General features: G+C 40.5%; 1 protein-coding gene across 1 annotated transcript in view; it reads left to right on the forward strand.

Moving 5' to 3' along the window:
- The window catches only part of LOC145393475 (fatty-acid amide hydrolase 2-like), a 46,530-nt gene that overhangs the window by 16,171 nt on the left and 17,022 nt on the right, over positions 1–13,337 (forward strand). Inside the window, exon 4 of the mRNA XM_080267585.1 lies at positions 11,188–11,230. Coding sequence (XP_080123711.1) covers positions 11,188–11,230 — 43 coding nt within the window. The remainder of the gene's footprint in view (positions 1–11,187; positions 11,231–13,337) is intronic.

Genomic DNA, 13,337 nt, shown 5'->3' on the forward strand with positions numbered 1-13,337 from the left:
GAGAAAGAGGGAGAAGACAGAAGATATAAAAAAACAATTATAAAAAGATGAGAGAGGGAGTATAGGACAGAAGATATAAAGAAACAGTAATAAAAAGACGAGACAGAGTAGAAAACAGAAGATACAAAGAAAGAAAAAAAAAAAGAGAGAGAGAGAGAGAGAGTAGAAGGCAGAAGAGTAAAAAAAAGATGAGAGAGAGAGAGAGAGCAGAAGGCAGAAGAGTAACAAAAAGACGAGAGAAAGAGAGTAGAAAGCAGAAGATATATGGTAACAAAAAGACGAAAGAGAGTAGAAGACAGAATATATATAGAAAGAGTAATAAAAAGACAAGAGAGAGAGCAGAAGGCAGAAGATACTGTACATAGACACAGTAATAAAAAGACGAGAGAGAGAGTAGAAGGCAGAAGAAACAGTATAAAGAGTAATAAAAAGACCAGAGGGAGTAGGAGGCAGAAGATATAAAGAAAGAGCAATAAAAAGACAAGAGAGAAACAGTAGAAGGCACAAGATATAAAGCGTAATCAAAAGACAAAAGAGAGAGTACAAGACAAAAAATATAAAGAGTAACAAAAAGATGAGAGAGAGCAGAAGGCAGAAGATATAGAGAAAGAGTGATACAAAGACGAGAGAGAGAGACAGTGGAAGACAGAAGATTACAGACAGCAATAAAATGATGCGAGAAGAGAAGGCAAGACAAGAGAAAGTAGAAGACAAAAGATATATACTGTAGTAATAAAGACGAAGGTGAGAGTAGATGGCAGATGTGGAGAAATGGTAATAAAGACGAGAGAGAGAGAGAGAGAGTAAAAGATAGAAGATATAAAGAAACAATAATAAAAAGACAAGAGAGAGAGAGAGAGAGTAGAAGACATACGATATAAAGAAAGAGTAATAAAAAAGATGAGAGAGAAGAGAAGAGAAAAGAGATGAGGAGAGAGAGACAGAGAGACAGACAGACAGAGAAACAGACAGACAGAGAGTAGTAGACACAATGTAGGGGAATTGTAATAAAAAGACTTGAGAGAAAAGAAGAGGAGAGAGTAAAAGAGAAAACTAGTAATAAAATGAAGATGAAAGATACTAAAAAGAGTAATAATGAGAAAAAGAGAGTACAAAACAGAGGATACAGTGAAACAGTAATAAAGAGAGAGAGAGAGAGAGATGAAGAAAGATGATGCAGAGATGCAGTAATAAAAAGATGAGAGAGAGAGGAGAAGAGAGAAGAGAACATGAGAGACAGAAGACAGAGACATAGTAATAAAAAGAGAGAGAGAGAGAGAAGCAAAGAGGAGGGAGGGAGAGAGAGAAAAAAAAAAAGAAAAGAGGAAAGGAGGGAGAGAGAGAGAGAAAAAAAAGAAAAGAGGAAAGGAGGGACAGTGAGAGGAAGTATAAGACAGAAGCTAAAGAGATAGTAATACAAAGCCAAGGGGAAGAAAACAGAATACTTGAAGGGGATGATGACAGCATATTGTGGTATAGAAAGCAAGACACAGATGACACGAAGCTGCTAAGTACAACACCCAGACAAAGCATAAATACACAATACTAGTATCACAGAGAATTAATACAGCCTGATCTATAGCCAGGATTTATGACTACAAGGCATACATCATCATCATCATCATCATAATCACCATCATCATTATCATCATCATCATCATCGTCATCATCAGGACCTCCTTTCCTTTCCCACGATAAGGCAGGGTGAGGAATGACAACGTCCAGACAGCCCAAATTTGCCCAATCCAATGGGCCACGCTTCCATTCACTCACCATGCAAGCTCCCGGAATCCTGGCTCTATCTGATACACCAGAAACATTCACCACGTTCTGTAGCTTCACATAAACGTATCCAATAAATACACAAGACTAATACCACAGACTAATATCACAGAGAATTAATACAGCCTGATCTAGTGCCAGAATTTAACAAACAACTTTCATACATCACACCACACACAATGACACACAAATTAAATATGATGCTAATTCTTTAATGGTACTTAGTGTATTAATAGCTTGCTGAGAATTTTGAGAATGAAAGTATACCAAATTTACTGATTTACAAATGGAAAAGATGATCTGCAAACTGATTTACATATCTATCTACATCCATCATCATCATCTATCTATCTATCTGCATATATCATCATCTATCTATCTCCATGATTAAAAATATATCAACACAAATCCTACAGTCTGTCCATCCTAAGGGGGGTGAGTTTTACGCCAGGTTCCCCTTTTTTTGGATAAGGGCTAAGGCGTTGCCCCTGGATAGAGGACTTTGGTTTGTAGCGTGTAGCATTTTATGACCGGATGCCCTTCCTGATGTCTACCAATGACCCTTGGGTGGATTCGATCCTCCGACCCTACGGTCAAAGTGGAGCGCTCTAACCCACTGAGCCACGGCTGCTACTGGCATCTGTCCATCCTGAAAACTGGCATCTGTCCATCCTGAAAGCTGACATCTGTCCATCCTGAAAGCTGAGCTGTTATTAGACTGACTGGAATATCACGCTAGTCACAAAGAAGTGCTATGGGAAGGATGTAGAGTCACAGTATTATCTCACTCAGCCACTATGATACAGGACATCAGCTGCAGAGGGACTAAAATTTGCCAAGTTATGATAAACCAACTATAGTCACACACAAACTTTTAGATAATACTGTGTGTGGTAAGGAATTGTTTGAACCACTCTGTAAAGCTTATGAGAAAGGTATAAAGTCAATGGTTCGTATTCTCGTCACTTAAGACCCCTAACACCTCTTCCTCAGCAATTTAATTTCCCTATTAGTCCTTACTGTCCTCTTCTGTCATTTAAGTCACTCAAATACCACCATTCTTGGCATAAATAACATACTGACATTAACCCTCTAGTATATCCAAAAATAAACCACTACGGAAGAGATGCTAGGAAGCCTGCTCAACCGACAATACAGACCATGGCATAAATAACATATAAATTGATAGGCTAGTCCAGCCATATCCAAAAATAAACCACTAAGGATGTGGTGTCAGGGTGCTTCCTTAACTAACAATACAGACCAAAGTGTTTGTTTCATTTTCATTTTTGAAGGCTCCAAAATGCATGCATGTGTCGGCCTTGGCCACCTAAAGGCTCTCCATGCTGCTCGATCTCTGGCAGCCTCCCTGTTCAGTCCCTTAACCCTGTCACACTTACTGATCTCATCCCAGGGCTTTTTTAGTCTACCCCTCACAACCCCACCCTTAACATTAAAACTTCTCACTTTCTGCACCCAATATCATCCCCCATCCTCTCCACATGCCCAAACCATCTCAGTCTACCTCTCCTCATCACAACACCAATACACTCCAGTCCCATCCTTCCTCCCAAACCATCTTAGTCAACCCCTCCTCATCACAACACCAATACACTCCAGTCCCATCCTTCCTCCCAAACCATCTCAATCTACCCCTCCTCATCACAACACCAATACACTCCAGTCCCATCCTTCCTCCCAAACCATCTCAATCTACCCCTCCTCATCACAACACCAATACACTCCAGTCCCATCCTTCCTCCCAAACCATCTTAGTCAACCCCTTCTCATCACAACACCAATACACTCCAGTCCCATCCTTCCTCTCAACTCTTCCATCGTAAACCCAGCCCCCCCAGGCCTCGCACTCAGGGAAACACTGCACATCCACCTAATCATTGCCATTTCTGTACCTTTGAGCCTGTGAATATCCTCTTCCTTTACTGCCCAGGTCTCACTACCATACAGCATTACACTCCTAACACATGCAAGTACAAGATATAAACAAGCTCGTACATTCACAGCCTCACACGCTCTTCCTATCGTACACACAAATTGTTCATCTTCAATATAGTGGTCTTATTAAAATTTATCCCTGCTGCCTCTAAACTATTTCAATCTATCTATCTATCTATTGCCGGATGCCTTAATCCTGTAAGGGATAAAAAAATAATAATAATAAAAACAAGCAAAATGAATCACTTAGGAAAAGGTGATAGGGAAGCACCTCAATCCATGAGAACACTGGCTCATGAAAAAATTAATGATGGCTGTATGAATATGAGAGAGGGGGGTGTGAGCTGGGGGGAGGGCTGTGAAATGGCGGGGGACAGGGTGACATGGAGGCAATTTGTTTGTGGCCACCCCTTACGGGATTAAGGCGTCTGGCAATAGACAGATAGACAGACCTCCCATAATATTTCATTCCCCACAAAACAACACTGTATTCTTGCTCCTCATGCCCCTTTCTTGTATGCTTCAATATCTTAAAAACTGACTGCAACACATTCCATCACTGTCTGTCCTTCCTTCTCACTCTCTTGTCATTCTTTTCCACTGTTTGTTTCCTACTGCGATCACACAAATCATTATTATTTATCCTTCTCATTCTTTTTCACTCTTTCCTATTGCCATCACGAAAATTATTTAAATATCATCAAATTACTGTGACTCTTTCCATCATTGTATGTCCTTCTTTCTCAGTCTTCTCTCATTCTTTTCCACTGTTTGTTTCATACTGCTATCACACAAATTCTCATTCTTTTGTTGTGTCCTTCATAATGCTAACACAAAAATCATTTAAATATCACCAAATTACTGCAACACATTCCATCATTGTATGTCCTTCTTTCTCACTCTTCTGTCATTCTTTTCCATTGTTTGTTTCCCTTTGCAATCACAGAAACTATATAAGATATCACCAAATTACTGCAACACCTTCCATTATACTGTGTCCTTCCTTCTCATTCTTCTTTTCCTTCCTTTCCGTCACCTTCAGCAGACAGCAGACTCTCAGGAACTTGTCTCTGCGATGAGTGTTTTCCATTGTGCCACACCATGCAGTCCTCCCCCGTATGCAGGCTGGGAAAGAAGGTAGCCATTAATAACTGTGTGAGTCTCGCACACACACACTCAAAATCCTTGGTGTACCGTAACATACATCAATGTTATTTAAACAACACATTAAAAATAAAATAACACCAAGACTCAATGCTTTGAGGTCACTTGCCCATACAACATTTGGACACAACAAAGACACCACCACCACCACAATATACAAACAATACATACATTCAATGATGAATTATGCAAGCCCTGCCTGGGCTTCTAACCTCACCAAAACACACTACAACACTCTACAGACCATACAGAACAAGGCCCTAAAAATAATCACAGGCTGCACACCTGGGAAAAAAGGTAACCATTAATAACTGTGTGTGTGTGTGTGTGTGTGTGTTCATACCTAATTGTATCTTTACAGGAATGAGTCAAGCTCGTACTGTCCAGTCTTAAACCATTTTCATCAGACATCTTAAATTTATGTATAGTTTTGGCACACACTATTTCATTTGGTAGTGCATTCCACTGATCAATTGCTCGATTTGGGAAACTAAATTTCCTTACGTCTTTATCGCCTCCTTCTTTATGCAGTTTTTTGCAGTGTCCTCTTGCTGATGCTTCCCCATATGTTAAGTAATCATTTATGTCTATTTTCTCTTTCCCTGAGATGCATTTATACAGCATAATCATGTCTCCTCTTTTCCTTCTCTCCTGCAGTGTTGGTAGATTCAGTTTATTTAGTCTTTCTTCACAGTTTAGATCCCTTAAGCTTGGTACCCATCTTGTGGCTGCCCTTTGTACTTTTCAGTCTTATCTATGTGTTTTTTGAGATGTAATGGTAACTTATGTACTGTACTGTGAATGTAACACGGCCCCACAGCAGCATTATTTAATTTTTCTAATGCAAAGAAGAAGGAAACAAAGGCCAGAAGCCCACAATCAGTTCCAAGAAAAATAGAAAGATAACAAAGAGCCAAATTCAAGATCCGTGCATTTCAAGAGGCCGGGACACACTGCATCTGAAAGACTGAAGGTCATAGGCAGTAGGAAATACACACAGAAAGGCAGGTCTAGAGCCGATCTGTTGCTTACCTATGATTGATGGGTTTGCTCGGCCACAGAGGAGAATTATACAACAAGATAAAGCCTTCCATAACTCCTGGCACACACCAATGGACAGAGAACACTGGCAAAGTACAAATATTTCAAGACCTGGATTTTTTTTTTTTTTTTTAATACGGGCTCCAACAGGGGGCGGGGGGGAAATGTTACATAATTGTGTAATAATTTATTATACAAAATCTGCAGATATAAAAACATATGATTGTTACACTGAGCAATAATGTTATGAGCAATAATGCAATAACACTGAGCAATCATGTTACTTATACCAAAACTGGCACTGACTGCCTTCTGAAGGGGATGGGTAGAATGGACCCCTATGTGTCAACAAGTGGGTTGGCAGAGGGTTAGTGCCCCTCCCTGTAAACCAACTAACTCAAAGACAGTCACCCTACAGAGCGGGAGAGGTAGAAATGGACCCCTACATGTCAACAAGTGGGTTACCTCCCCATAAAACAACTACTGGTCTGGTAATTCTTTACCAAACAGGCGCAGCAATTCCACCTGTATTATAACAAACTCACCATCTCATGGAAAGTAATTTTGGTACATAAGTAACACAGACAGTTAACTGTTCCACTGTGACTGCAACATGAGACTGGAAAAAGACAAAATACCAGCTATACCTATTTTGGGATAGTTAAGGAAGCTGCCAGGTTGCCTGTGACAGTGTTTACCGACGGTCTTTCTGACTGACAGTATGGTTTACCAACCATCGCTGCCACTGGATGCATCAGTGTGTTCCTTGTCAAGGCAATGGCAAACTTAATGACTTAACCAAATCTACCCTAACCAAACCAAACATCACTGGCATTTGACAGCCAGCTTTCAGATTTAAAAACACATTAGAAATGTTAAATATGGCTGGCATATTTACGCCTTGTAAATCCTCCTTTATAGCTTTCAAAGGTAAGTTTATACAACTGGCCAGTAGCTGTGGTAATCCAGGAATTATAACATGTAACCTGTCAGACTCATTATAGCTTTTAAAGGTAAGCTGATAAAAATACCCAGTAACTGCTGTAAGCCAGGAATAGTAGGCCTCACAAGTAACCTGTTAGACTCATTATAGCCTTCACAAGTGTATATAAATACCCAGTACCTGTGGTAATCAGGAATGGTAACACCAAACCTGTGAGACTCATTGCAATAGGAAATATGGAATGGATGTCACTGTTTGGTAAAGAATTAATCAAATTCCTCCATCAACTGATCTAGTCAGGTTAGGTTAGGTTGGGTCATGTCCATTAGGTTAGGTCAGCAAGAATACGAATAAATAAGAATACTGTATGATAAACAAGAATATGATAAAGAATATAATAAAAGAATATAAACAGGAATACAATACACAAGAATGGTAAACAAGAATATGATAAACAAGAATATATGATAAACAAACACACTATAATAACTTGACCCTGTACCGACACACGCTAAAAGTCTATCTATGGTCAGGGCTACAGAAAAATGAGCTGGCTTTATTTTTACTTACAATCTTTTTAGTCAGGCAGCTGTGGTTTTTTTTTTTTTTTAAGATGAACAGAGGAATGGAAAACTGATTAAAACTGTTATGGTTGTATGCTAAAAATATCTTCAACATTACCCACTTTAGGAGTACCATTGTGATTATTTATGGTAGGCTGGAATTACATGACGAAAATTAATATAACAAACTATACATGGGACCTCCTGTTTCACCATCTCTAAATTACCTAGAATGTATAATAATAATAATAATAATAATAATAATAATAAAATAATAATGTATTCTTCACCCGTGGTATACTGAGGGTGACAAATCCTTCAGACCACCATCACAATTATCACTCAAAATGTGACTAATTTAACACACCTCTCCCACTAATTCAAAAACTCCCATCGATATCTCAATTACATTCACTCATATCTTATCATCTCACGTATATTCACCTAATCTTATCTCAGTTATATTTAAGGTGGACGGCAAGACCATTTTCAATTTATATCATCACTGTAAATTTTGGGAAACGTGGGTCATATAAGTTTTCTGAGTGGCCCTAAGACTCTGAAAGGTAAGTCTATAGTAATCTGCTGTGAATATAAGAGCAAATAAGAACGCTGATGGCAATTTACTGGAAATACCTTCCATCACGTCTCCCGTGAGCGTCACACGTGTGTGTGTGTGTGTGTGTGCATTGATTACTAACAATCCTAACGTTGGGACACTATTAAAAATAATAATACCTGATATACATAACAGTATTTAACTTTGGATATGAAACTAACATTAACTGAATATTCGGAACTATAATCTATCCCCAAAAGAGGCAATTTCTTTAAAATAAGCAGGGTACGGTTCGTCAAAACGCAGGACTGCCTAAAGTGATCATTAGTGTCGATGGAGCAAAAGCCCCGGGAAACTTTGAACTGTTATAATGAAGCATATAAGTATTTTACTCATTTAATTCATATGATGTCCTTATTTACTTTTTTTAGTATACTGTTCCTGCTACCACACTATTTTCTTCTAGTCTCTCATAATGAAGAGGTTTATCAAGGCTATATTTAAGTGGCTGGGGAATGGCTGGGAGAAGGAGGGAGGTGAGAAGACAGGAAGAAATCAGTGGGATAGAAGTTGTGGAAGCAATGAAGAAAGTTAAATCAGGGAAAGCCCCAGGAATTGATGGAGTGTGTGGTGAAATGCCGAAGCATGGGGGAGAGATAGTAGTAGAATGGATGTGGAAGATGTGCAGATTGGCCTGGGAGGAAGGATTGGAAGTCAGGTATAATTATTCCCTTGTACAAAGGAAAAGGGGAAAAAGAAGTGTGTGGTAATCACAGGGGCATTTGTCTTCTTAGTATAATAGGAAAAGTGTATGGTAGGATACTTATAGACAGAGTTAGAGAAAGAACAGAGAAATTAGTTGGAGAAGAACAGGGAGGCTTTAGGAAGGGAAGAGGTTGTGTAGATCAGATATTCATTCTTAGATCTTTAGTGGAAAAGTTTCTAGAGAAGGGAAAGAAGTTGTATGTAGCTTTCATGGATTTGGAGAAAGCATATGACAGGGTGGATAGACAAGGATTGTGGAAAGTGTTAAGAATATATGGAGTAGATGGGAAGTTGTTGAATGCTGTGAAGAGTATGTACGATGGTGCGAAGGCTGCAGTGCGTGTCGATGGTGAACTAAGTGAATTTTTCTCTTTGAAAGTTGGTTTGAAACAGGGATGTGTCATGTCTCCATGGTTGTTCAATCTGTACATGGATGGGGTAATAAAAGAGGTACAAGGTAGGGTAGTGGATGTTGGAGTGGCCCTGGTGAGAGAGGATAGTGTTTGGAAACTCTCTGTACTGTTGTTTGCAGATGATACTGTGTTGTTGAGTGAAGACGAAGGGGAGCTGCAAGGCTTGGTGGATGAGTCTGAGAGAGTGTGTAAGAAACGGAACCTAAAGGTGACTGTAGGGAAGAGTAAAGTGATGGTCTTTGAGAGAGGTGAAGTTAGTGAACGTACAGCGAGGTTGGATGGTGAGGAATTGGAAAATGTGAGTACGTTTAAGTACTTGGGTAGTGTGATGAGTAAGGATGGAGGTTTGGAGGGTGAAGTGCGTGAAAGGGTACAGCAGGGAAGAAAGGTTGCTGGTTCTTTGAAAGCATAGATAAGAAACAGGGAAGTGAGCATGGAAGTGAAAAAGTTATTACATGACAGTATTGTGATACCAACTCTAACGTACGGAAGTGAAGCTTGGACGTTGTTGGAAGGACACAAGTCAAGAGTGAGAGCAGTGGAAATGAGTTATTTAAGAGGAGCCTGTGGAGTCACGTGGAGAGACAGGCTGACGAATGAGGATATAAAGGAGCGTTATGGTGTTGATGTGGATGTGATAGGAAGCGTTATGAGGAACACACTGAGGTGGTTTGGCCATGTGGAGAGGATGGAGGGTGAAAGACTGACGAAGAGAGTGTATGTGAGTGAGGTTGAGGGGGGAAGAGGGAGGGGGAGGCCGAGGATGAGATGGAGGGATGGGGTGGAGAGGTATATGAGAGAGGGGGGTGTGAGTTGGGAGCAGGGCAGTGAAATGGCGGGGGACAGGGCGACTTGGAGGCGATTTGTTTGTGGCCACTCCAAACGGGATTGAGGCGTCTGGCAATAGATAGATAGATAGATAGATGATTATACTATTTTTATTTCAACTTGGCCCAGATTTTCGTCCTTTTGCAGCTTATTTCACGTAGCTCAGTGGCAAAATAAGACAATGCTGTGGCTCTATATCCTCTCTATACCAGATCTTCATAACTAGCATTATATTCGAATGATACTTTATTGCTACAACTGGGCATTAAAGGTGAAATACTTAAATTTTAGGCTAAGTTAGTGTAACAGGAGTATAGTAAATATTTTAAGTAGGTATATCTATATTTCAGTAAATAAAAAAATAATAGGTAAGGCTTTTCTGAGCATAACAGTGCCAAAAATAAGGAACAATGACAAGCACGACAAATATTTAATCTGGTTTCGGTCTAAGGGACACTATCTATCTATATACCTAGGCTGCTTCCCCCAACCAAAGGCACGTAGCCGAGACAGGACGACACACTCCCAATTTACTCATCCACTCAAACTTATTCATTCGCACACTGAGAAAAATTAAGGCATACCACAACACCACAGACGTTACATCACCACCGCTTCGTAGTTATTTTCAGTATTTCACCACAAAAATATGAATAAGTGACATTTAAAGGCACAAGGTCAATCAAATGCACTAAAAAACTGTCACGCAGATTTTCATCCTTAATAATAGTCGATCTATATATTGCCAGACGCCATTATCCCGTAAGGGGTGGCCACAAACAAGTCGCTTCCGTGTCGCCCTGTCCCCCGCCATTTCACTGCCCTGCTCCCAGCTCACACACCCCTCTCTCTTATACCTCTCCACTCCATCCTTCCATCTCATCCTTGGCCTCCCCCTTCCACCTCACTCACATACACTCTCCTCGTCGGTCTCTCGCTTTCCATCCTATCCACATGGCCAAACCACCTCAGTGTATTTCTCCTAACGCTTCCTCTCACATCCACACCACAACGCTCGTTTACTTCCGATTTTGTCAATCTGTCTCCCCATGTAACTCCACATGCTCCTCTCAAATAACTCATCTATCATCCACATCCACACCACAATGCTCCTTCACTTCCTCATTTGTCAGTCTGTTTCTCTGTCACTCTGTGTCTTTATGTCTCTTACAGACTCGTCTCATCCTGGGGGCAAACCTTCTGCGACAGGGATTCGGTGAGCCTGAGTGAATGTCTATGTTCGTTGCTTGCCACGGCTGCTGGATTTATAATGCCGAAGCTTCCCATCCAGCCTGGTAGTACTACAAGATCCCTACTACTACTGCTCATGATAGTGATGATGTTCCGACTACTACAAAAACTACAGCTACCACTACTACTATAAAAACAACAACAACAACAACAACTACTACTACTACCAGACAAAGAACACCATGAGAGTCTCTGATACGGGATCCACAAACGTTCCCAGTGATAAGACTGAAAAAAAAAATGACTTACAATTCTCTGCTGTCACCCATCTCTTCCTCTTCCATGCTAATCACGAAGAAGCGCTATGGACAGGATGCAGAGCCGTTGTAGCAATAGATGAACACTAGAATATGATGCTAGTCACGAAGAAGTGCTATGGGAAGGATGTAGAGCCGTTGTAGCAATAGATTAACACTAGAATATGATGCTAGTCACGAAGAAGTGCTATGGAAAGGATGCAGAGCCGTTGTAGCAATAGATTAACACTAGAATAGGATGCTAGTCACGAAGAAGTGCTATGGAAAGGATGTAGAGCCGTTGTAGCAATAGATGAACACTAGAATATGATGCTAGTCACGAAGAAGTGCTATGGGAAGGATGTATAGCCGTAGTATTGTATTTTTCTGCCACTGAACTGCGTGCAAAAGGACGAAAATCTGGGCCAAGTTAAGGTGAAAGGAGTTTGTATATACCTGGAGACGGCCTTGGTGATAAAGGTAACGCTTCTCACTGGAATTTCTTTATCGGTGAAGGCTGAATGAAGACATACCTAAAGTGACTGATGTACCCTACCCGGCACTGATAACTAGTACAAAGGGTGGCGCGTGTTGGTAGATGTGGCACTTGTGTTTGTTTACATAGCTAGACGTGGCAACAGTGTCTTTGTTTACATCATAAGTAGACGTGGCAAGTGTCTTTGTTTACATAAGTAGACGTGGCAACCCTGTGTTTGTTTACATCATAGCTAGACGTGGCAATAGTGTCACTGTTTACATCACAAGTAGACGTGGCATGTCTGTTTACATAAACAGACGTGGCAACCCTGTTTGTTTACATCACTAGACGCGGCATCAGTGTTTGTTTACATCACTATAGACGTGGCAAGTGTTTTTGCTTACATCATAGCTAGACGTGGCAACCCTATGTTCGTTTACATCATAACGACGTGGAAACAGTGTCTTTGTTTACATCATAAGTAGACGTGACAGTGTCACTGTTTACATAGACTTGGCAACCCTGTGTTTGTTTACATCATAGCTAGACGTGGCACCAGTGTGTTTGTTTACATCACTAAACGTGGAAACATTTTCTTTGTTTACATATAGTTAGACATGGCACACTGTTTACAAAACTAGACGTGGCAACCCTGTGTTTGTTTACATCATGGCTTCAGGGATATCAGCTGACCGTTATTTCGATCCTACTACAGTGTTTTAGATTCCCTACCCATGTATGCAACAGGTCAACTCTGGAACTATCTTTTCTGTGTATATTTCCTACTGCCTATGTATGTAATTCACCGGGTCGGTCAGGATCACGTGATGGTCGCGTGTGTGTGTGTGTGTGTGTGTGTGTGTGTTATTGAGCAACCATGTATCTTCTAAACTCTCTCTCTCTCTTATCTGTAATCTCACCCTACAGATAAAGGCTTAACCACGTAAAACACACAAGTCACCTTCATTAACTCTTTTCACTCACACCGGTCAAGATGCCCCATAGGTAAGTCAAATATAATAGTCTAAATATTGCGCTCTCCAGGCTTGTGTCCTCCTGCGACGGCTCTATCGACTTTTGCGAGGAGGAAAGGAGTCTTTGGTCTACCTTGTGAGTTACAACAATTCTCCTTTCACCTTAACTTGGCCCAGATTTTCGTCCTTTTGCAGCTTTAATTTCACGTAGCTCAGTGACAGAAAAAGACAATACTACGGCTCTACATCCCTTCCATAACACTTCTTCGTGACTATACTCCTTTCACCTTAACTTGGCCCAGATTTTCGTCCTTTTGTAGCTTATTTCACGCAGCTCAGTGGCAGAAAAAGACAATACTACGGCCCTACATCCTTTCCATAGCA

Source organism: Coenobita brevimanus, chromosome 3 (assembly GCF_032717465.1).
Source record: "Coenobita brevimanus isolate Jiangsu-jjx chromosome 3, ASM3271746v2, whole genome shotgun sequence".
Classification (NCBI taxonomy): domain Eukaryota; kingdom Metazoa; phylum Arthropoda; class Malacostraca; order Decapoda; family Coenobitidae; genus Coenobita; species Coenobita brevimanus.